We start from the raw sequence: 26,181 nt of genomic DNA, 5'->3' as shown, positions 1-26,181 counted from the left end.
TTTTTCATGCCTCAGTATTTTTTCTCTGTGTATCAGGAGTTTCTGCTTGATTGTGTTTCCTATGAAGCTTCATTGCCCCCATGTTGCTGAGCTGGTGAGGTACACCCTGGGATGTGTGGACTGGCACAGAGCCTTACATACAGATTACTATAGTGAGCAAGAGGAGGCATGGGGATATTTAACAACTACAGTTTTCCCACAGATTTGATTTGGAAATTTAATATTTCGAAATACATGAATTGCTGACAACGGAAGTAAGAAAAAAAAAATGCAGACATGAAAATATCCATCAGAATTTCAGAATATTCCCACATTTCCAGTGAATAAATAGGGCTGTGTGACTGGTATTATTTAATACTGAAATTCCTGCCAAGGTGGTAGTGAAAGGTGTGGTTAAATGACTACTTATCCAAGATCATCTTCCGTAGCATATTAGAATTCTTCTTCTGTGGTTTTTTTTGCAAGCACTGAGTTTTCTTCACTTTACTTTGACATTACAGATGTGGAAGAAACTGCCATTTTTTATGTGCTTTTCTGAATCTTGTGGAAAAAAGGTTAAACTTAAGTTTTGACATATCAGATTATTTTATTCTAGTACAGACATTAATATCATCACAAATAATGAATCAGAGCAATAAGACTTTCCAAAGGTCACTCTACTCAGGGCTTTAGTCAAAACTTTTTATATTTGATCCCATTGTACTGAGCTGCACAAAGTTAGGTAGTATTTGTTGAGTAACTTGTGGTTGATAATGTGATGAGAGGAGGAAGGAAGTAATAGAGAATCCCCATTTCAATCTAACCATAGGTGCACATTCAGACTTTGCATTAATTTATGTGGAAGTGTTTGTGCACACACAGATATGTCCATTACATCATACATAGAGTTAATATATTCTGTATTTTCACAGAGCTCTGTCAGCAACAGAAATGGTAAATTGTTACTGGATAGAAAGACCTTTATTGTACAGAATATTCTGGTTTTTTGAATACTGTGTTTTATTTGGAAACCACATTTCCTGTTTTAATCTTGTTAAATGTGTCAGTCTGCATGTTAGCTTGCATCTGACTTGTCTGTGCTTTTTTTTCCTCCATATGTTCCCATATGAGAGCTATAATCAATTTTCACAGACTCTTCCCCCCCCCCCCCCCCCCCCAACATATCCAATGTGATGTGTGCAGGTGTGCATGCCCACTGACAAGATGCATCAGGCATCTTGAGTAACAGATAACTACAAGAAATAAAAAGAAAGAAAGAAAGAAAAGGCCATAAAAGCTTACTAGCCAAGCAGTTACTGTCTTAAGTCTTAGGAAAGGAAAATGGCTCATTCTTTACTGTTGGCTTTTCTCCCTGAGTCGGTAGAGTCCTGCGGAGTGGACCTGAGCTCCGAGCGAATGCCAAGGAAACTGTTGTTAGCAGTTAATGTTATCTGTTAGGGTAGCCTAAAAATGCAGTTCAGTAACAGTCAAGGAGACCTCTTGCATCATGATTTTCTTGCGAGAAATCAGAAAATAATTTGCTGATGGTGTGTTTTACACAATTATTTTCATTGGTTTTAATAGTGAATGTTGCTATATTTCAGAATTCACTTCTGCAATTAAAAATCTTAACAATCAGGTGTTTTGCTGAATACTCTAGTAATAAATTTCCTAATTTATACTTTCAAGTGTATCCTCAAAACTGCATATGGCTTTAGTCAGGAAGGTTTTTTTACCCTCTGTGGTGTAGAACCCTTGCCTGAAGTGGCTGCAGCGTGTTGTTGAGATGGGGTTCCAGGAAGGGAATCCCGAGAGACAAAATTCACCCAAGATACTGAGGTTTCCAATCTCTTTCAGTCTTTTAAAGACTGCCTTTTGAAGAAACTCTAAGTTTGTCTTGTATTTTGTCCATAGTCTTCTGCAATTTATTTTTTTAAATTACTATTTCTACTGTATCTTCTGCCTTACTGTGCAGTTCCTTGGTTATATGAAACTTTCATTAGAAGGCAGTGTCCCGTTGTGCTTCCTAGGGAACGCATTCTACTAATCGTGTATTAAGAGAGCTGAAATACAAAACACTGCCTACCCTGTTTATGAAATAATTGTGCACAAATGGGAACAGCATTTCCCACCATATTTAGAGCTGTTAACTGTTTTGACTTATTTGCAAATGTAGATCATTTGCTATTCTTTACAGTGGTTTTCCCGTGGGAATGTATTATATCACATCCCTTGTTTTCATTTAGATGCTTTTCTCATAGTTTCTTAGGCATAGCTCAGCAACTGTGAACAACAGCAGTTTTACCAATAAAACTCAAATTTAAACGGGCTTGACTTCTAAACATATATCCTTTTTGAATATTTTTCTCAGTTTCATAAGATGTACACTAACAGCATTTTGTTTAACGCTGCATTCACTTGTAATGTGCTCTTTTCTTTAATAGTAGAAAGGCATTCTGCGTTTACATAACTAATGTTATAATGCTCATCTCCTTTTGCCTTAATACAGGGATCAAAAATGCCATGATTTACATTTCCTTTCATTAGCAAAGATACTTACACTTCTTTTTAAATAAATTAAAAAAAACAAGAGAGAGTAAGTCTTATTTTTTTTTCACCAGGGGCTTACTGTTGTCATTGTACAACAGAAGGTTACTGCAATTTTTAAAACTCATCTAATTGTTCTAGTACAATTAAATTAAGTAGACTTTCAAGATCATACTATCTTTTTAACATGCATGTAGTATAAAACGCTATCATGTATTTCAGTGCCAGACTTACATCCACCATCATCCTATGTTGCCTCTGCTTAAAATACTCTTACACTTTTATAAAATACTAGAGATTAGTGTTTGCAATCTTCTTGTAACCATCCAGCCTTTCTGTATTGCCTGTGCACTAAACCTAAATCTGGACTTCTATAGTATACCCACTCAGGCAGCGATATTTCTGCCTGTTCTCTTTTTGCCTTTCCCATACTTCAGGTTCAGTGGAATGGACCATTATAGTCTTGAATTATTAGTCTTGAGAATCTGGCGCCCCATCATCAGACTAGGTAAGCTCAGAATGGCTGAGAAAGGGATGCGGAGCTGGAGTCATCTGAACCTGAGCTAATCATCCTAAATGAGTTTTACGAAAAGGAGCAGATGCTTTTTCTTGTAGAGCAGCTGTCTCAAATTGATCCGATGAACTGTATTTTAAAGCTGTCTCTTTTTTGTCTGTGTGCTGCAAAAAGAGCTTGGACTAGTTTAGGTACTGAAATACCCCGTATAGGTGCTTGAGTTAGATACACGAATTCATACTCAGTTTGCACTCCACTTTCTCTCTGCAGCTGATATACTGTTGCTGTAGCTCAGGAGGCTTCTACAGAGACTAATTCTTGTTTCAGAACTTATGTCAAGCTAATTTAAGCAAACTCTTTCTACCTTTGAGAAATGCCATCCTACTGCTTAGTGCATGAGAAAACCTCAGCAATTGTTACTTTTGATCCATTGTTGTCCTTTAGAGTTTGCCATTTTGGCTAGGAATACATGGTATTCTTTGTCTGAGACTGTTCATCTGTTTTTATGAAACATGCTATTTATGAATATTTGTTTTGTGAAATACTCTGTTTCATTAGACCATGGAAAATGTGACGAAGCCAGGTGGTGCTTCAGATTTTCACATTTACCAAACAGCATATCTGCAACAATTTTCAAGAGCAGAGAAGTTGAAGAGGGGAAGTTTTTAGCAGAAAGAATATACATGGTGACATGGGATTTAAGTCTCAGTTTCAGCTGACATTAGAAAGAATGAGCTGGCCACCAATGTTACTGGCAGTTCTGTCAGTCCATTTCATTTCTTCTTATTTCACCTTTCAGCACAAGGGGATCTATAAAAAAGGGCAGAAATGAATATCTGGAAATGTTTATGTTGGATAGCATGCATGAATATCCATAGACCAAACTGATGGCAGACTTTATTTCAAGATACGTTAGACATTTCCAACTCTTCATACTCAAAGATGGCAACACATAATGTTTGTTTTGGTTGTCTTCCATACTTTCTGAAATAGCAACTGCTAGCTATCTGTGTCCTCAGCACTTTGACAGGCAATGGAGAAGATGAGAGGGAATGAGCCATAAATACAGCTCATAAATCACAGAAGGTGGGATAAGATGCATCTGTTGTGCCTCCACAGAAGCTGGCCTGGTGTCTGGGACAAAACACGTCACCTGGTGACCGTAAGATGCTCTTACAAATGCTGGCCTTGTACTAGCACATCTACTTTGTGCACAGAACTACTTTTCCCTTTTCTTCTGGTGCTAGAACACACATATAGGCAAGCTGAGATGCCAGTGCCAAAATAGTAACACCAGACTTGTTTAATAATTGCCAGTCAAAGGGACATTGTTGATGTGACTTGTTTATGTAAGAAGAGGCCCAACCCATTTGGCTTTAGTAAAGAAAGTGGCTGAGTGTCAGCACAGGAGATAGGGATGTCAGGGTCAAAGACATCTTGATGAAGGACCATGTGGGAGTAGCTTATGGAAGTAAATGACGTAAAGAGACTTAATTGTAATAGAACTAAGAAGAGGCCGCAACAAGCGATGGAGAATTACAGTTACATATGAATGAATTAAAAAAAAAAATCAAAACAAAATATCAGAACTGTTGATATAGAAATGTGATTTACTGATAACATGGGAAAATATTTTCGGTTTTGTAAATGGTGTAGCTGTTGATCTTATACTTCTGTTCCATTAATTTTGGGACGGACTCAAGACACACTTTTTGTGCTGTCAGAATGTGTGAGCCGATACAATACTAGCAAAATCCTTTTTATTAGTAGAATATTAAAGATCAATGAAAATGAGATCCTTAAGACTTTTTTTTAAAAGTTTGTTACTTTGTCATTTACTAGGTGAAGGAAAATTATTTAGATGCTATTCTTAATATTACTTAAAAGAAAAAGTTTACTGGTACTGCCCTCAAAAGAATGTCTTTGCTTTTCTCTGATTCACTTTGTAGCTGGTGGTTTGTCATTTGATTGTTTTATTTTATTTTTTCATTTTTTGTATGGTGTTGAAAGCTGGATGACTCCTTGCATTCAGAAATTTCAGCTGCCAGTCCTAAACAAAATTTGGAAATGTAAGTGGATGAAAATAAAGGGAGTAATGTGTGTTTGTTGCTTTGCAAAAATGGTGTAGGAATGTTTGATGTGTTAAAAGTGTTTGAACCACCTCAAGCAGCTCTATCTTGTCATACTCTCTTATTAAGCTGAATAAGATAATATATTAAGATAGCTACAATGCTGGTAACTTTGCAGGAAAAAAAATAAAAGAAAAATATCTCCAACTTCTATAGAAAGTTTCACTGAGGCTGGATTTGTTTTTAGGGTACTATGCAGGCTACTGTGGGAACTGTGCAGGCCCTTCTTAAATATTCCTGTTTGGCCACCTCCTGTGATTTACTATAAGCACTTACTGCTACATCCTCGTGTAGGGTCCATCACGCCCCCCCTCATGTTTTTTGAGAGCAATAAACTTCACAAGTTTGGTCATGGCAATTATTTCTGTAGCTTCCAGTTCCTGTTATCCATCAGCTGTATTTCAAAATGTAGCAATGTAGCATCGATCTACATTGTACATGTACATTGATGCACATGTAACATCGTTAAATGTTTCTTGATGTGTAACAGGACGTGCAGATTGAGGTTTTAGCCATGTAGCTGGTGGGGTTCATGAAGAAGTCATCATTTACTGTATGGGGGCTGTTGAAGGTCAGTTGTATAGGGAGCTTAATGGTTAGTCTGAGCATTTTCTGGGATACAGTAAAAGATTTTATAGAAAGTAGATGTCGGGTTTCCAGGGGGGTTCTTATTAGGTGGTCTGATGATTATACGAATAAAATACAAGAGACTTCTCAGATTTCTTTGCATTCTGATTATTTGTATGTTAAAATATTAATGATCATATGCAGCACAATCTGCTGAAGTCCTAAACTGTGTCGGATTCTTCAGGACTATTGTTTTCTCAATAGGCAAATGATTAAGTTTTTCAAGGAATGCCACTGGCATGCAGACAACCATTTGTTTTCAGTTTTGCTGTATAAAAGACTTATGCATCCTAAAATTGTGTCTGATGAAATGTTGCTCCAAAACCATGGTTCTGTGTGTCTTCCAAGTTCCAACTCAAATTACAGGCATTTGTGGAATTGGCATCGTCCCTATTCCTGCAAGCAGATGTTAACATCAGAATTCTCTGAGACTGTTAAACATAATGCAGAGTATTTATCTTGCTGTTTATTTTATTTTTCTTAAAATACACAATGAATTTGGCCTCTCAGATCTCCTTACTAACTCTGTTAGATGCAATTCTGGCAGCAGATATGATGCACGCTAGCCTGAACTAGTGCAGCAGTACTGCCTGAGACATTGTGGTGATGCTCTTTTGTTTCAAAATCATTTGTGACCTCCTGAGGAAGAGGCAGAAAGCAGCATTCAATGGGACTAATGTGTTATGTCTAAGGAAGAGAGAAGCATTTGTAGGGAGAGCAGTAGGCTGTTGCCTGAGCTCTGTTAGTGGGAAACTGCACATTTCAGGGCTTGTGAGAGAAGCCCAGAATGGAGTTTTCTCATGGCTGGTTGGCACTAGCGATTTTGCCGAAGGGCTTCTTCAGCCCAGGGTGTCCTGCAGCCACTTGTGACTTTATCCTGTTACATGAGACATGAGAGGTTTTTGCTCTTACTCTGTTTATAAAGCTCTTTCGAAAGGTAATTGTCAAGCTGAGGAACTGGGAGAGTTTCCTAGCTTAGTAGCACAACTAGAAAATATGCACTGAAATAATACCTGTGACTATTTATGTGCGATCACATATTTTCCATCTATGGAGAAAGACAGGTTATAGTCAGATGATGATGTTGAAGAAAAGTTAGAAAACCTCTGGTGAAGTTTACTTAAATTTATCTAGGGTCCTTCAAACAATAAATAAGCATAAAATAAAAATTTCAGGGAGGTTCTGTGCTAGCTGTCCCTACGAAACTTTCAGCCATCTGCTGGAAGATGTAAATTCAGCATTTTTTAAGAGTTTTGCAGTAAAGAGCAAATGAAATGATCGTTCAAGTGTGTTACTGTAGATATGTTGCTTGTCTGCACTTAGTGCTTGTACCCGGAATACAGCTGCCTCTGTATTCCACCCATGGTGACAGTGCTGTGTTCACACAAAGCATGCCATTGTTTTCAAGTTGGCACGAGTTACAAAGAAAATCGATATTTCTGTACTTTTTCTTTTGTGTAAATTAAGGAAATGCCAAGATTAGAAATCTTTTCCCCTTCCTCCTGGTAATCAAGTGCCTTAGTAATGACCTGCTTGGCATAGCTGCTACTTGGTGTAGAAGTTAAATGTAGACTTAAAAAAAGGACCCGATGCATTCACGTGGTGGTGATACGCAAGCATGGTACTGGGAAAAGAACTCTAATGCTATGAAGATCAGCTTAGCAAGGACTTTATGATTTTAATTTTGAAGCTAACTGTCAGTCGACAGAAGATGTTGGCACAATTGTATGTTTACAACTGAAAAACTCAGTTTTTAGTTTTCTAGTATGAAAAACTGACTAACTTGCTAACTTTGAAGGCAGATTTGTTTGTTTTTCCAGTTAACAGTACTTTCATAAACAATATCGAATCCAGTCCTGAGGAAAAGACCTGTTTTTCTCCTTATGAACAGTACATGGCTTGTGCTGCACATTCAGTGATGGTAGTTCTGTGATACTTGCTTCTAATAGTTTTTAGAAGTTAACCTGGTTGAAAAGCATTAACATAAGCTGGTTTACCTGAAAAAAGTTCTAGTGGCATTTAAATTTCAGGGAAAGACCATAATTTTTTGCTTTATCTGTTGGCTAGCAAAGATGTAGTCTGGGGTATGCTTCCCTGCTCAGCTGTATTCCCAGGTCTTTCCTTATTGGAAACTGATATAAAGAACCAAGGTGTGCAGAGCAATTTTTGCTAAATTCTGCAATTAATTTTACTGCAAGAAAAATTATAATAGCAATAGAGACTTGCTGGAAAAGCTTTATCATTTTTGTATGAATGTCCCAGACTGTGTACTGGAAAGGTAAGCAGGTGGAACAGAAGCCTAATTGCTCTGAAAAAGGTGCAATTCATCTGATGTATTACTGCCTTTAAAAAACCTGGGTTTTAGTATTCAATATAAAGTGTGCAAATAAACAGTTAGCCTAGCTATACTGTGTATTGCTTATAATTTTCAGAGCCAATCCAGAAGAGAACTTCAGATATCCCTGTGAATTCCAGCTTGTTGAGAATGGAAAAGTCAGCCTAGAAAATAACTTCCTTAGTCAAATGTCATTGATGGGCACCTGTCTGTAGCTGGTATTGTGAGTTTCAAGCTTGGAAATCTTGAATTATAACTAAAAATCATGAGATAAGCTTTTGATTTCTAACAACTATTTTATAATTGCCAGTATTTGCAGGTAAACTAAGAGGATTGATGGGGCTTTGAACAACCTGGTCCAGTGGAAGGTGTCCCTGCCCATGGCAGGGGGGTTGGAACTGGGTGATCTTTAAGGTCCCTTCTTACCCAAACCGCTTTGTGATAATGTGATTCTATGAGTCTCTGTACCTAACAGACTCAAACCAGAAAGCAACACTGCTGCCTGCCCCTGCAGCATCAGCAGCCCTTGAGATTTTCACCCATCACTTGGTTCCACAAACCGACTCGTGGACACAAACACCGATGCACTGCCCTCGAAGAGCAGATGGAACAACAGCCTTTGAAGGATTAAGTTCATCTTGCCTCTTGCTGCAGCACCTTCTCTTCGGGTGTTGCACTTGGTGCTCCCTTGCTAATGACAGCCCACATAGCTCTCTCTATTTCATATGTTTTACGCATGTTTGTAAATGTTACCCTGAGGGGACTAAATGGTCTTCAGCTTTGCACACTCGTGCAGGGGAGTGAGTTTGACTTCCTTCTGGTACCCATGAGGAGGGCAGGAGGGATGCTGCTGTGCAGAGAGCGGGAGGGATGGCGCCCACTCGGCGCGCAGCCCTCGCACACTGGGGCCTTTATGTGGTGCCACATACGTGTGCTGGATGCAGCCCACAGAATGTCCTTGGCACAGCCTGGCTTTGTGCAGTCTCTTGCTTGGGGACAGGCTGCAGTAATTTCATAGTAATGTTACGAGATTCCTCCGTGAAGCATTCTTTCCAGCCATTAGAGTGATCTTTATTTTGTTGTTAAACTGAAGTTCACTGGAGCCGACAATTTTTCAGCTGGGTAAAGCAGTCTGCATGCATGGAAATAACTACAGTATAAGCAACAGGGTTCAGGGTGCGATCAAAGCTACAACTGATAATTCCTCTTCAGGTTAAGAAATGAGTCAGCTTCCTGAGCAGAAGGCAAGCAAAAAGGTGAAACTGACAGATAAACAAACTTACGAAAAGAAACAAGTTGGATTGGATAAGTCAAGCCTGTCTTTAAGGAGAAATAACTGAAAATGTCGAATGTAGCTGGGCAAAACTACAGGATCACTACGCATGTATGGAAGAGAATATTCTCTGTATTTTTTAGCACAATCTTAAGTTATTTTAAACATAATTTGAAATACTGTAACTTCTTTTCTGTTGCATTAGGATATAGCATCATCGGAGTATTAATAATTTTTTTTTATTTTGAACTGTCTCAAAAATGCATCATATTCTTTGCTATTAGTTGTTTTTTTTTCACAGAAATTGTTCCCTTCAAGCACTGTATTTAAGACTGATGTCAACTGAACATTATGAATGTGTTATCATTTAAATTCTTCATGCTGCTACGCTAGAATTTTGTCTGGACAGACGGTAGACAGTTTTCAGTGGTGCTTTTAGGGTTGCAGTTGGGGAAAATGTTAGTTATAGTACAACTATGGTCCGCAGTACAACTATTGTCCACATACATGTTATCTTTGTCTCTCAAGTACTGGCATCCACTTGGGTTTGAAAAGTCTAGCACAGTTGGGCTTGATTTTTAAACTCATGTCCAACGTGTGGGTTTCTTCCTCCTTTATTTATACCTAGAATGACCCATTGTGATACCCATTTTTCGGCCTCCTATTTTGGGATCTTCTGTGACATCTTGTCCTATGGGGGATCGCCTGGAGGAAACCGAGGTACGAAGGGAGGTGATGCTCTATATGCCAGTACCTGTCTGTTTGGGATGTCCAGTTATAGTGTTAGCTGAGACTTCCAAAGATGAGGTCTCCTTCTTTTGGGGAGAAACAGAGGATGAGTCCCCTTTTTTCTTGTGCAAGAGGCCCCTTGCGTTTGCAAATGTGTTGACAAAGGTCTAGTCTTTTCAATAGGAGGGGCTGTGATCTCTTCTTAGTATGTATGTCATGGGGCCAATGTAGTTCAAAGAAAACAAAATTTTTTAAAAAAGCGTTAGCTGTCTGATTATGAAACTTCTTTTTGCGAAGTATTATTGCTACAGCCTCAAAACTAATTAATGTCAGTGTTATTTGCAGCATTCAGCACATACAAAACTCAGTTAGCATTTGGAAACATAGAATCAGTTACACATTTTAGGGGCATCATCCTGTCTTTCAGACTTCAAAATAAGTTTATTCAAAGAAAAATGTCTTCCTAGTCTAATATAAATTGAAATCTTATGTAGTCTTCCTAATGCCATAAAAAGTATTTTGTAGCTGTAAGCTGTTCTTGCACGACAGAAAATTGTGATTCAGCATGTTAGTGCTTACAAACCAAAAATTTAAATCAACACAGATTGATTACTGGGTAATTATTATTGATAGAAGCTGAAGTTAAGTCCAAAATGTTGACGTTGTTTCTGACTGGCTAACTTTAATTGGAAAAAGTTTCACATTGAGTGAAATGTCAGTGTGGAACCAAAAAAAGAAAGGTTGAAATGCCCAACCTTCCTGGAGAACAGAAATTCCCCTGTTCTCACCAGCCTATGAAAATAGAGACAAGAAGTGTAGAGAAAGCATTTACGGTGTATTAATACAAGAAAATATTAACACTTGAAAAAGAAGCAGCATTCCCCTGTTAGACCAATCATACTCTGAAACGTGCTTCACTTCTGGCATGTGGCATGTCTTTGTCCCAAAGTTTCTGATGTCCCATACAAATGTAGTTCTCCTTTAATTTTATAACTGTGGATCTAATGCAAATCATTTCCCATTGTAGAACTGCTGGAGAGTTTTGACATTTTAATGGCATGGGGGGGCTTGCTGCTCTGAAGCATTACTGTACACCAGTTTCTAGGTGCCACTGGGAGGTTCTGCACGCTTTCTGCTGCCGTCTTTGTGAGTGGAAAGGTTCGGTGTCTTGCAATTCTTCACCTCCCATTTTCCATGAAGCTGTTCACTACAATATGTATCTGTTCCAAAGAAATGTCTCAGTGCCAAGTTTGGGAATAGATGACATTTCAGCATGTTTGTTCTCAACTGATGAAATATTTAAGTGTGCAATTTTCTGTTTCTCGCTGGTTTGGCTTTTGTAGCTAAATTAGAGCCAGGTGCACAGCTCAAGCCTTGCTTGAGCTTTGATGGTTTGCTGATCTCTTTACTATAAGTGTGCACAAGTAAGATGGTATAAACGGCTTGCCTTTTTGCTAAAACCCCAAAGGTCATTACAGTTTTAATACACTCAGGTGGTGCTTCAAAGAACTCTTTGTTATTTTACACAGCTAATTCTAAGTAGATCTACATGGTATTTCCAGTACCAGAACCTCAATTAAACCCTTCATTCTTGTAAAACCTTATTTCTGTTAAAGCTTGAATGTACCGCATTGCTAAACCTCGATGTTGTAGAACTTTTTTTTTTTTTTTTTTTTTTTTTAGCATTAGGGTAAGTGTGTCTAAAAATAAACTCGCATCAACTTTTTCAGAACCATTTAATACGCATAACAAACCCACTAACCTGAAAAAAAGCGGAGTTATATTTTGAAGGAGGTTCGATTTCCAAAAGAACAAAACAAAGTTTCAGCTTTGACAACAAGCTGGGGAACAAAAGAAACCCAAGTCATTGAGGAAAAGTACCTAATCATCATGTCAGCTTGACATACTCGATTGTAGGATGGAACATTCTTTTTGGTAATCTGTTTTGAAAGCCATGAAATAGTCGATAGCAAATGTTAATCTCTCAAGATGTGTGAACCCTCTAAAAACAACCACTACAGACCCGGTTTGCATGGTGTTGACCTGAATAAGGGGATAATGTGCTTAAGCAGCTTATTCATTCTTCAGTGCCCTTTGGAAAGGGAGCGGCTCCACAATGGTTTGCCACTCAGGGCTCAGACATGACCACTGTTCTTTTCACTTGCTGAATGTTTCATTCTTTTGTCTCCGCCCCGGGTTTCTTCATACGTTGTTCCAAACAGGACTATAAAGGAACTTTTTGGGGCTATTTCTTGTCGAACTGTAACGTTTGTGAAGCAGAATGCACTGAGCTGTAAAGGAATTTTGAACTCTCAGTGTATAGCTGGCCAAGCTTTTCATCAGAGATGTGTCGCTGAATTAATTGTCTCTGCTTGTGAGACTTCCCAGGCTGGAAGTTTAAACATACCCTAGAAACACTGTATTAATTGTTTTAAATATTCCACATCAAATTTCAGCCTTGAAGATATGTGAATAAATTCATGTAGAGATCTTATGAATGGAGCTGTTTCAGGGTTCTGAGTTTGAGTGTTGCCTATAGATTTAAATGCTCACAGAAATGAAAGATGCGCAAGTGGCAAAAGGAGCGTAAGAGCCTGTGTTTCAAGGCAGACCCATGGCTTCTTTAGCACTTTGTAAACCTCGTAAGTGCAAATGCCTGTTTTTCTTGAACTTTCACAGAATTACTGCTCAACTTAAGCTGGCTTCTTGAAGGAAACAGCCAGCATGACTCAAGAGTGGCTGCAACGTGTTTTGGAAATATGTCCTCAGAATTTAAAAAATAAATGGACCAAAGATATTTTTTTTTTCTTTTCCCCTCCATTTTGAGCTTTGTTTTACAAATGGGAAAACAGACGTTTTTTAATAAAAAAGCTTGTGGGAGTATGTTAAAAGAACAGATCAATTTAGGAAGAAGAGTTATGGTAGTTGGAAAGGGGTTAAGTTACTTACGCTGAGTTGGACCTTGGAGTATGTGGTATCCTTGCACAGGACACGGAGCAGTCGCAGTTTAGTGGCATGGAATGCTGCGGCAATTCAATTTTAGAAATGAGATTGCTGAATCCTACTGCGATGCTCCTGACAGAAGCTCCGGCTGCTCAGCAGTTCTGCTTTCCAACCTTGTGTGTGCTCAGTCTGGTGGGAAGCACAAGGCAACTCCCACAGGGTTTTCAAACTTGTCTTAAGATTTCAGATTGCTAAAGAGTTCGTTTGTGATTCCTGTGAACTTATCTCCCAGAGAAATAAAATCATCTTTGTTTTGTCAGATTTTCCTGAGGTAATTTTAAATAACTACGCAAACTCAAAAGGGAAATGAAAAAATTAATTCCAGAAATAGTTCTTGACTACAAATTTGGAAATTATTGTATAAAAGAAGACCACCATACAAAAGGGGAAATTACTTTGGAAGATAACTGATATCAAGCTCTTGCCAGCTTTTCCTGCAGCATCTAGAATAGGTGCATAATTATGATTTTGATTTTGCTGCTAGAACACCTAGAATAATGTAAATACACAGGTAAAATTATTTCAGCCAACGAATATGCTACTTAAATGTGAATGCTACTTAAATGTGAATGCTACATAGAATTGGTGAAGGGAATGAATAAAATATAATGTAATGACTTCATCTTCATTTAGAAAGAAATTTTAATTTTGAGCTTTATTCATTCTCCAAAGAGTTGAACTAACAACTTCTGAAAGTCTGTTTTGAAATGGTGGTGAATTTAGCAACAGTTTTAGAAAAATCAGCTTTTAGTCCTGCTTGGTTTTTAAAAAAACTTCTAATCTGATGTCTTTACATTTTACGGAAGTGGAGAGAAAATTGAGGGAGAGACAAACGTCTCTATCTGTAGGTCTGCCTCAGGATACTCCCAGGGGAGGCAGAGAATACACCAAAGTTTTTAAGTTTCATATTGATACAAAATTAGTCTTTAGCAGGGGCTTTTGACCCAGAGGATTTTTCGGTTCTACAACATAGAAAAGCTGTGGAGGGAATTTAGACACTTTTCTAAAATATAGAAATCAGATTTCTGCTTCCCAGCCTGAAGCAGGCCGAGCAAGCTCTCCAGGCTTTTTGCTTCATGTTGTAGTTGAAGGCTCTGTCTTGGAAGGAGAGATGGTCTGTATTTTTCTTTATTATGTTTTCCTAGTTGAAGCTGGTGCACAAATTTCTGCAGCCCTGTTGGTTTTGCAAATTGGTTTTGGAAGAAAAAAATTTAGTCAAGCTCCTGAGTGATGCTGCAAGTCGTTTATGACATGTGTGGGAGGATTGCACGCTAGGTACAATGGAGAAATTAGCTTATTCATTTTCAGAGGCCTGTGAAAAATAATAGCAAAGAGTGTCTTTATATGAGAGTTCCTGGGAGAGCCAGTGAAAGTGTTGAGGCTGGGGAAGTGCTGTAGCTGGAGAGAATTGTCAAAAGTAATTGCAAAACACTTTGAATACGTTTTGTAATTCATGTTATAATGTGGAAATACATCAGACCAAAACAAGACCTTCTAGTAATGAAGACATGGAATATTACAGGCTTGGTGTTTTTGTGGACCCAGGGGAAAGTCTGGCTCGTGAATCTAAAGGAAGAAAAGTACAGGATTTAAGCATATAAAAATTCAGAAATCATACCCAACTGATGGACATGCATAACTGAAATGGAGACTGCTGGAATCTAAACTGATAATTTAAAAAGCTTGGAAGACAAAGGTTAAAGACTTATTTATGTTTTGGCATACTGAATTTTAGAAAGCAGCACATTTTCTGAATATCAGCTCATCAACACAGTTGATGGACTCTAGGAGAGATTTGTGAAACATGATGATAAAAGTAAAGAAATTAGCTTTTTAAAAATGTCAGAGCACCAGAGCACTCTCAGAATGTAAAGGAAAAAGAGAAATGTACCAACTAAAGCTTTAAAAAATACTTTTGAAACCTGACTTCCCAGAATAAACTTTTACTTTTTCACTTGGAAACAATACACTTCCTTTGAGACTAGGGTATCCCTTTTCCTTCATACAAAAGGCTGTTTCTTTAATCTCTTTGGTGTGTTTCTTCACTCTTTATATAGAGTTAGATAAATGGATATGTACTTCATATGCCTGGGTTAATCCTCAAACACTGTATTGTCCCTTTCTTATTAACTTAGAGTGTACTAGTGTAACTTGCCTATATAAGAGTTCAAACATATTTTTTTTTTTAACAGGCATTGCTGAAAGATCCTTTGTATATTGGGTTGAGACACAAGAGAATCAGAGGTCAAGCCTACGATGATCTTCTTGATGAATTCATGGAAGCTGTGACTTCAAGGTATGTGATCTATCTGTGCTATTCGTTGGTGAATTCCACCATGACCTTCATTTTGGGAGAAATAAGGATCAGTAGCTTACGAAAGGAAGACAAGGTTGTTAGACTCCTGATGATTTTTATTTCGAGCATAGTATTTTAGGAGTTTATAGCTGCCTGAACTACTTGCCTTCAATATTGCGGTTTTACGAATTCACTGCATGAGTGGTCAAACTCATCTTGGTATGAGTGAACTACTTTTTCAAACTTTTTTTTTTTTTTGAGATTTGCATTTTTAAGTATTTGCCTAGTAATTTTCTATGCCTTGTGCTGTGTCTGCCTAATTTTATCTGTGTCTGTGATTTCATATGAGAGACGTCAGCAGCCTGAAAGAAGCATCACACGTGGCAATGCCTGCCTCTGCCCCCACCAGCACCACGACAGGACTAACCTTGCAATGTGTTGTTTTCAGATGTGGTCTCTATACCAAGTCAGCTCTCTCTCTTGCTTCTTTTTTCCTATACAGAAAGTAGTTAAGTTTATTATTAGACCATGATGCATAAAGTAGTTCTTCTCACATGTCAAATAACATGTTTACTCGTATTTTCCTTGTTTTTTAAAAATATTTGGAATTCTAGCCCTGTATTCAATGTGTATACCTAAAATAGCCCAAGTGCCAGGATTCTTAGCAGAATGTGTTTGCTGCATCTGTACCCCGCACTGGGGCTGAGCTGAGGGACCTGGAAATACTTTCCAGCTCCTCGGTCTTGGCTTGTGACACACCTGTGTTTTGACTCTGTGTTGGAGCATTACCTGGATGTGTGCTACCTCTGCTCTTCCTGCCCTGGTTCCTGTGCAAAAGAAACTTGGCAGGTAGTATTAATTTCCACCCCTGAAGCATATACGCCTTCATGCATTACTCTACTCTTCCCCATCACCCCCAGCTGGCTGACGCTCCCTTGTTCATAATCTTGCTATGGAAGTTGCTGGTTTGGCTCCACCCTGTAATGTGTTTGCTCCTCTTCTGAGTATTCCCTTTCAGATAAAAATGGTGCATTTTCATCTTCCTGATAGAATGTTCAGAGCATTAGAAATTGCTGGGTGGACCACATCTTGAGAATCTCTAACATACCCTTTATTTAAAATGAACCACAATTCTTCATACTGAAGGAAATTGTCAAAGTCGAGTAGAAGATTATCTCAATAATGTTTGAAGGTCTGGTTGACATGCTCCTTTTACTTAAACGTCTTTCAAACTCTATAATTTTGAGCAATTTTTGAGCAATTTGTGTTTTCTTGACCTTGTGAAAGATCAGTTCGTTCTCAGCTAAATCTCTCATGGTCTGCAGTAGGGTCATTTATTTCATGTTTAAAGTGGAGCACTTACAAATCGTAACTCAAACTTTGCATGGTTTACTTGTGAATTGTTTTGGCCGCAGTGTGACATCCGTACTGATTATGATACTCATTTGCTAAGGAAGGGAAAAGTGATGTAGTTCAGTCAAAATCAAGTTTATTTGCTCAATATTTTCATATGGTCCTAATTTAAAATTTCTGTTTAGTCTGCTACTGGCAGATTCAGTGCTTGCAGCTGATTCTGGTGTGGTGGGTCTGACTTAAAGATGCAGGTCATTATTTGCTTTATTGTGTATTACTTTCCCTTGCCAGCCACTGTGGTGATCGAAGTAATTGTACACTTTGGTTAAATGCTAGTTCTTTTCCTTGTGAAAGTTTCTCTTACGTTTTTCTTTTCACTTTTCTTAGCCTCCTGCTGCCTGTTTCGCAGAGGAGGTGTTTGCTTCGCTAATCTTAGATGCACGTTTGCACTATGACATTTTAGGCTAGTCATATTTATTGTTGGTTATTGCCAGGGTACTCCAGAAGAGGCTTTTTTATGTAGCACTGCCTAATCAATTCTGAGAATGGGCGGATTTCTAGGGAAATCTGTTGTCGTGTTTTTAGTACCATGGGGTAGTGTTTCCAAGCCATGCATAACCATGAACATCATAAACCACAAAGCTGTCCTGTATTTTTAATAAGCCAAATTTAAAGGTGGGCTTTTAAGGTGATGAGAAATGTTTTCAAGTTGGAAAACCGTGTTACTACCTACTTTTCAGACCTTTTTCACCCTCATGATTCTTCAGTGAAGCCAAATGCTAATAACAGTGGGAGCCAGGTTTTAGCAGCCCTGCCTGGGAATAAGCAGCAATAGGCGGCTGTACAGGGCACTGCAATTTGTACAGGTTTTTCATTGGCTTCCAAGGAATCTTCCTAGACACGTATATCAGCTTGATTTATTGTTAAATTTTGAAAATCTGTATTTTTATGAGCTGATGCAACATGATTCATAGTGTTTCATGTTGAAACATCACCTTAATACAATAAATGTCATGATGTATAATAAAGAAAATACTTTATAAAAAGGTGTGTCATATGAAGGTATAGTTTCATCAGCTACAATACTTTCTTCTTCTCAGCTTCTTCTCCTGTTTATCTCCCAAAAGTTCTTCTTATGAAACAATTATTTATGAAAGAGTCAGGATCTTAAAAACCCCCACAACTTAAACCGTACATTACAAAAAGATTTTGGTACAGTACCCAGTGTGCTATTATGGCAGAATGGAACTAGTACAATGTGATTTTTCCCAGATGTGAGAAGGCAGAAGCATATGGAAAGTATCTGGATTTCTGTTGACATAAATCCAGTGAACAGCTTTTATTTATTTACGTATGTATACATTCATCTGTTTATTTATTTATTACCAGTGCCAGCAGCTGCCCTTTGAGGGCAAGGTGCTTTAATTTCTCTGGATATTACCAGGTGTTTCTTGCTTTTGTGTCAGTGCAGTCATTTGGGATAACAGGAATATTCTAAATAGAAGGAATGTTTTATAACATGAGAAAAAATGGACAGTTATCTTCATCACTGAGGAACATAGATCAAACTGGAATTCGGAAACGTTTGTTAAATTTCTGCCCTATGGAGAAATGAGTCATAAAACGTTTTATACAGACTAGTAAATTTTTCCAAATGAAAAGTTGTTCTTAAATATCTATGTTTACAGAGGACACTCTGAGAGGAGGAGCGGCTAAACAAAACTTTGGTAGCCAGGATCCACCAAGGCTTCCTGTGTAACCAGAGGAAATAACTCTATTTTTTTTTATTCCAGTTCCTATTTCTTCCCTACTTGCCTGTGGTGATGCAAAGAGAAATATATCAGTGGCCAAAAGGTATTCATGTACAACAGTGAAGGGATTATGGAAATGCTGGAGGGGAAAGTATGCAGAATGGAGATGGAACAAGAAATGAAGGGAAAGGAAAAAAAGCACCTTTTTATTAAGAGGGACTTGAATTTCCTTGTCTGATGCAAGAAGTAGCTTTAAAGGCTCTGGAAATTTTTTCCTTATTTTGAAAGACACTTCATTTTCACAAATCTGGTAAAGATAACTCTACCTTGAAGGCCTCAAAAAAATGCCAGAGTAGGCAAGAACAGCATCCTACCAGTTTGCTTTCTGCTGTCGACCATCCCCAATGGAAGGCACTGTACACTGGGGAGGGACAATACTGACTTGCACCTATGATCTGTGAACAGATAGGAAACTTGTAGAAAAATGAAAGAATCTGTTGTAATTCCCATATTTCTTGCCCACCTATCGCAACCCTGAAGGATTTAGCAGAATTATTCTGTTATAGGCTAAACCCCATGGATTTGTGATGCATAAAAGCAACCCTATGTCATTGAAATTATTTTTCTGTGCATGTGCAATGGTGTTTTCAGTTTAATTTCAAAATGGAAATAATGGTGGTGGACCCTTGAAAAGTAATATCATGTGTCATTTATATTCTCTTTTGTAATCATATTTTAATGAAATCCTTCCCCACTTTTTATATGCTGTGCTTTTCTCAAGTTTGTGAGCTATAAACCAAGCTGCTGACAATTGTAATTCAGTATGTTCTGTCCTAAATTACCATGATGTAGTCATTATTCCTCATTTGCCTGATTACATTATTCACAGATGGTAGCAGAATTTCGTTTCACATCATGTGTTGCTTTAAAACAGTGTTTTGTGGTAAGTACAGTTTATCTAACTTTGAGGACAACTGTAAATGTAATACATCCACAAAAATATGTAAGCATTTTATTAATGTTTTCATTTAGTAGATTACATTAGAATATAATTACATTTGCGATCAACTCTTAATTCAAACACCCCTTAGTTTTGGCAAGAGAATATACTGGGCAAGAAGTCAACATAAAAGGTGCTTATAGCTGTGCGTCATTAAGGAGCTGGTTGGACAACACAATGGTTCTGACAGGCACAGGTTGCGAATACAAGAACACTGGTGCCCCTGCCCTCTTCTGCACTGTAGTGGTGCAAGACCAAGACTTATATCGTGCCTATACATTCCCATATTGTTCAAGTTAAAGTGCGCAGGAAGAAATACTGCTGCAACAACTCCCTCCTATGGCCAATGTGGTAAAGATTTATCTGTTTGCAGATTTTGTCCCTCGGTGGGACTGGGACACTTTGTGGCAAATGTTTCAAGTCTATGACTACCTGCTGCTTCCACCGTTCAGTGAATTACCTTCATAGTAGGTAATTCTATTGTCCCTGTAATATTCTATGTATATGTATAGAATGTAATATATTATAAATTCACTGTAGACAGCAGGATGAGAGAAAGGTGGGTCCTTAGGCAGAAGCCCATACACTGCCTTGGCCGCAGTTACAATTGCTCTTTGAACCTTCCCTCCGTTCCTTCCTGTGGTTACACCTGAAGTTCATTTCCAGTCATTGATGGGTTTGTGTTCTTCCTGAAACTGCCTGAGCTCAGAGTTCATGCCCACCTAGGCTCCCAGGTGGACTTTGCTTTTTATACTGACAGGGTAAAACCATTCAGGAGGATCTGTAGATTGTTTGCCTATCAGACTCATTTTGTCTTTTTTTGCTTCTTGCTGAGACTTATTAAAAAGGCCCTCAGACTCAAAAACATTGTGGTTTTAAAACAGGGATGATTGCTTTGGACAGTGGAGACTGTTGTGGAAGAGAAAAACTCAAGCAGTTTGATAAGCAGGGTTTATTTTTTTTATCCTAGTTCAAGCAGCTGCGATGAGGAAAATCTTCAAATTCTTGAATCTTCAAATTTTGTGATTAGCCATGATGACTTGCAGCTACTGTCACTTGCAACATTTAAAGTGGCAGCAGATGATGCCACCTCTAGGAAGTTTGTTAAGGAACCCTGAACCTTTCCCCAGGCGGTGGTGCTTAGTGGGGTACCCTGCCTGGAATTGTCATAGCCTGTCTAGGCAGGAGAAAAAGAGAAGTAACTTAGCTGTGGGATGTTTTCTGAGATGGGAGGCTTGTGTACGCACTTGGTGCTGCTTTGGTTGCCAGATCCAGGGGACTCAGAGCTGGAGGAAGGAGGACTGCGTAGAAGGTATCTACTTCTGTATATTCCATTAGGTAATGGGGAGCAGGTTAGTAAACTCACCCGCGATACTAATATCCTTATAAACAATACGTCACAGAAAGAAGAATATAGGCAAGCAATCTTTTTTTTTTTTTTTGTTATTTGGTGCCTGGTACCCCTCTTCTTCCCTTTCCTGCTGGCTGATTTGGTGGTTAAATTATATTTGATTGCTGGAAATGTCACCAGTGTATCTTTTACAAACCTTTCGGATACAGTAAGTGGCATAAGGAAAAGTGAATCTGTCAGTGAAGCAAAATCACAGCAGGATAGACAGACCCTAATCACATCAAGATTATTTGTAGAAAGAGCCCTATTATTGTTTGTAATGCGAGACGTTAGAGAAATTCTTAGCAAAGATCAGCAGAGAAGCCTTGAAGAAATAAAACGTCATTCATCCCTTAAAGAAAACAAAGAGTAATGAGACCATCAAACACAGTATTGAGGGGGAAGGCTATTGTTTTGTTTTTGTGAGACAAGATAGAGTGTGGGAATATTTTTAGTACTTTTAATGTGCCTCTTGTACCAAAACTGATTCCGGAGCTCAGAATTGGATGTGTCCATGTTCCAGAATTGCTCAGCTATGTCCCAGACTTGCTGCAGTCATTCAAAACCCAACAAGTGAAGAACACACAGTTCTCAGGCTTTTCTTCTCCAAACTATTTTAAGAAGGGATTTTTCAAATGGAAAAGGCCTGGGTGATCTCAGTTACTTTCCTTCCTCTTTTATAGCTCCAGCAAATGGTGGACAGGATTCTCAACAGAAGCTAGCTGGTGTAATGGTGTTGTAAACGGAGCGAATGTTGCTTTATTTGAATAATTTGTGTGAGTGTAACATTTTAACAAGGTTTATATTGTTGTCACTGAAGTATAGTAGTTTTCCAGGCCATCAGAAGCAGCAGTTTCTTCATTTATTTTTTTCCTTTGGAAACTCTAGTAAAGTAAAATATCAAATTTTTGGCTGCAGTTCACATTAGAATGTAATAAGATATCTGTCCCTCTAATCCCAGCTCTGTGTCTCTCCCATTACAAGTCAAGAATTATTTCTACCTACGTTTCAGCTCTCAGTTTGGCTAATGGGATTGGGTACCCCAATGCCAGACAGTGACACTGCCGTGCGTTACTCAGTGGCTCACCCAGACTGCACCTGCTACCACCTGAGATTGCCGATCGTGGCAGCGGCTCAGGCCAAGCCCACGGGTGCCTCTGCAGCAGCTCAGCCCAGGCTGGGGCTGCAGGATGCCAACAGCAGCTGGACTTTGGTAGCCTCAGGTTTGCTGGTGAAATAAAGCCCTGCTGTGGGAGGGCAGAAGGCAGCAGATCCTGCCGAAGCCAGAGTCAGTGGTGTCCTCCTGGACTGACCTAGATGTCCTTACCCTGCCCAAACCAACCCTGCCCTGCATGAGAGGGCCTGACCAACTGCCGTGGTCATCTCCCATCTAGGAAGGACTTAGATCTCCTGTTTCTTTGCAGCCTCTGAGGCATATGTGCCAGTTACAAGAAGTTTTAACATATGGCTTGTTGACTGCCCTGGGTAGATGACATAGATCAAAGAGCTGATACTCTGAATTTCCTGGTCTATTGCTTGAGTAGGACTTTTAGAGTTAAAACTGCTTGTTACTGTCTCAGAGTAAGTGTCACAGGGGTAAGAAGGAAACTTGACTATTACAATCCTGCCCAGGCTTCTGAGACTACAGATGTTTTCGTCCGTTCTGCTTCATGATAGAGAAACGTTCCAGGCAGTGCACTTTCTGTAATGCATAACATTGATGTCAGGGTCTAGGTCAGTTCTCTTTTTAAAGGAAACAGCATTTATCAGATAAAATGTAAAATAAAGAATATGAAATGTTTAAGAGGATATAGTGGAGTCCTTGCTGCAGACCCAGGGACTGGTGGGGCTGCTGGGTTTTAGTTAAGCACAACAGGTCCACTGCTTAGGATGGCACATTACTTGACCAGATCCAGAACATCTAAGAGCTTCACCTTGGGTTTAGTGGGATGTAAAAAACACCATGTGGTGGGTTGACCCTGGCTGGATGCCAGGTGCCCACCAAAGCTGCTCTGTCAGTCCCCTTCTCAGCTGGACAGGGGAGAGAAAATATAATGAAAGGCTCGTGGGTCGAGATGAGGACAGGGAGATCGCTCAACTATTACCGTCACAGGCAAAACACGCTTGATGTGGAGAAATTACTGTACTGTAATTCAGATCAGAGCAGGATAATGGGAAATAAAACCAAAACTTGAAAGCACCTTTCCCCCACCCCTCCCTTCTTCCCGGGCTCAGCTTCACTGCTGATTTCTCTACCGAGCAGCAATGGGGGCTGGGGTCAGTCCCTCACATGCTGTCTCTGCTGCTCCTTCCTCCTCAGGGGGAGGGTCCTCACACTCTGCCCTGCCCCAGAGTGGGGTCCTCCACGGGCTGCAGGTGGAAATCTGCTCCACCATGGATCTCCACGGGCTGCAGGGCACAGCCTGCCTCACCGTGGGCTGCACCACGGGCTGCAGGGGAATCTCTGCTCCAGCGCCTGGAGCAGCTGCTCCCCCTCCTTCTGCACTGGCCTGGGGGTCTGCAGGGTTGTTGCTCTCACATAGTCTCACTCCTCTCTTCCGTTGCAATTTGTTGCAGAGGTGTTTTTCCCCCTTTTCTCAAATACGCTATCCCAGAGGCACTACCACTGTTGCTGATGGGCTCGGCCTTGGCAAACAGTGGGTCCATCTTAGAGCTGGCTGGCTTTGGTTCCATCAGACGTGAGGGGAGCTTCGAGGAGTTTCCCACAGAAGCCAACCCTGTAGCACCCTGCTACCAAAACCTGGCCATGCAAACCCTGTACACACCACCACCCAAGTGTTGGTTGTTGTCTGGGGTGATGCAGTTGTGACATGTATCAATGAGGGCTGTTCCCTTGTTTTATTTCTGCTGTGGATTATAAACGTTGTTGGTGCCCAGTTGCCTACAAATAATAAGTTGTTAATAAATATCACTGATATAACCTGTTCATCATTTGGGTATCACTAACTTGTTTTGCCACTGGCAATAAAACAGATTTTTTATTTTCATTTATTAAGACATCACTGTCTTAAATTATTTGACTGGACTAAGCTAAAAATGTAAAAATCCATACACCTGACAAAGAATTTAGAACAAATGTATGAGTGTGGTAGAGGGAAGTTATTAGAGGTGACTGGCCTCAGTCTTCCTTAAGGAATTGCGTCTTCAGAGGCTCTGTTTGTTTGGCCCTGATTCTGAATAGAAGTGCTAGAAAACTGTAAATCAGCAGGCGGTTTTGAAAATGGAATTTTTATATAACATGGTCTATTACCTACTTTCTGGGGTTTTTTTGTTTAGAACTTACATAGAGCGTAGAAATATATGTTGTTCTTAGTTATTTTTAAATGATCCCTTATGACTTGCACCTGGAACAGTAACAGGCCAACACCTGCTCTACCAAAAGACTGTCTCACTCGGTTTGTTCCCAGTAGAGAATCTGTGATACCTGCCCAGTTCCTTTGCGGTTTGACTGAGTAAACCTGCATCCGTGCTGTTGACATTAATGGTGGACAACATCAGTGACACTAAAATGTTCAGATAATACAATAAGCGGAAAAGGAGTATAGTAACACTGTAAATGTTCTGATACCAATATGTTATCTACTATTTTTTAAACCTTTTGACATGGGTTAAGGATCTGTAGCTGGAGGCAAGGACCTCTTTTACTAACATCTTGCATCCCAGCTGTACTTGGCTGGGGCAGGGGGCAGTGTCCTTGGGTGTTGAGGAAATGTCCCCAAGGAACTTTATTCCATGGTAGTGTCTGCAGCAGGAGGTGACATGGAGGGGAATTTATTCTGTCACCAGCACATGGGTAGCCCCAACTCAGCACAGACCTTTCCCTCATCCATTTCTGTCCTGAGCCTCACAAAAACAGAGGATAGTATCAACACCTCATATTTTTCATGTAGTATGCTTTTAGATTACGGATGCTACTGTGGTGTTTGTGTATCATTTGTCTCTGATTACATATACTAATGTACAGTGCATATATGCTTATATCAAATATTTATTTCATTCTAAGCGGCATTTGTTACCTTTCCTATCATGGCTCACTGTTTGATATGTCAGGTACTTGCAAATGGTTGTATAACTGTATTTTTATACTGTTTTACACTGTAGTTGTACCCTTTTTAAACCAAATCTAGCGTGAGAGAATAGATACGTTGCCATGGATCTTCAGTGTATATCCTAGAACTGAAGTAAATTATTTCAGATCTTTTCATACCCGAGTATCAAAGTTTTTTCTTGTAAGCAATCGGGCATTAGGCAAACAACTGTACTCTCAGATTTGACAAATTACAGTATTCCCAGAATTTTATTATCCATGCTCCTTGAGATTGTTGCGAGACAGAGCACTTGCTGGAATCAAGGGCTCACAAACAAGTTTTTGTACAGTCTTCCCAGGAAATTGCGATGGAAACTTCAGTGGTTTCCCTGTCTGTCCTAGAATCTGCAGTAGTAATCCATATGTCCTTACATAGCAATATAGCCTACCGAAGTGTAGACATATGACACTTCTGAAAATCAGGATACATCTTTTTTTGGTGCTTAACTGTGAATTTAAACGCTGACTTAGAAAATGCAAGTATTTAACCGTATCCTGTGCAAACCTTGTGATATGAACTGTCAGCCAGGGATTTGGGACTGGGATCCAAAAGCATGTTAGAACTGAATTCTGGAGTTGTATACATTATCAGTATCAGTAAGTATGATCCATTTAAAAATAATACAGAGTACCTTAAATGAAGTATCTTCTGTGTCAGGAACATCCTGCTTAAAGACTTTTTCCATGTCATTTCAGTATAATAAACATAGACAGTGTCTTTTACTGCATTCTCCATCAGTCTGGCCTCTTTATAGTCCTTAAAGCTGTTGCAGAGTAAAATATTTCCCCTTTTATATGTGAGAACTAAAGCAACGGATGACAAAACTGGATCTAAGTGTCCTCCTGGGCACAATCCAGTTGCCTAAACATAGGGGTCCAGTGTCACACCCTGTCTGGCCTCCAGCTGCTGGTCCAGGTACCATAGTTGTCTCACACATCCTCAATCACATCTGTCAGCTCTGTGCTGGTGCCGTGGATACCCTTGAGTGTTTCGGATGGCACGAGATTCCTGTGTTTGAGCATCTGTGCCAAGCCCCAATGTCTGTCTGTATCTCTAGGTGCTTGGAGGCTTTCAAACACTGGCTTTGAGTGACCTTTTTAGTGTTGCACAGCAAGACTGTAACAAATAGAGGAAACCCCTAAATAT

General features: G+C 39.3%; 1 protein-coding gene across 1 annotated transcript in view; it reads left to right on the top strand.

Annotated features, from left to right (window-relative positions):
• ME1 (malic enzyme 1) overlaps positions 1–26,181 on the top strand; it is a 185,188-nt gene that overhangs the window by 89,786 nt on the left and 69,221 nt on the right. Inside the window, exon 6 of the mRNA XM_055810717.1 lies at positions 15,329–15,432. Within this exon, the coding sequence (XP_055666692.1) occupies positions 15,329–15,432 (104 nt within the window). The remainder of the gene's footprint in view (positions 1–15,328; positions 15,433–26,181) is intronic.

The sequence above is a fragment of the Falco peregrinus genome, chromosome 7 (assembly GCF_023634155.1).
Source record: "Falco peregrinus isolate bFalPer1 chromosome 7, bFalPer1.pri, whole genome shotgun sequence".
In the NCBI taxonomy this organism is placed as follows: Eukaryota; Metazoa; Chordata; class Aves; order Falconiformes; family Falconidae; genus Falco; species Falco peregrinus.
Note: the sequence above shows the minus strand (reverse complement) of the source record. Positions and strands in the feature narration are given on the sequence as shown.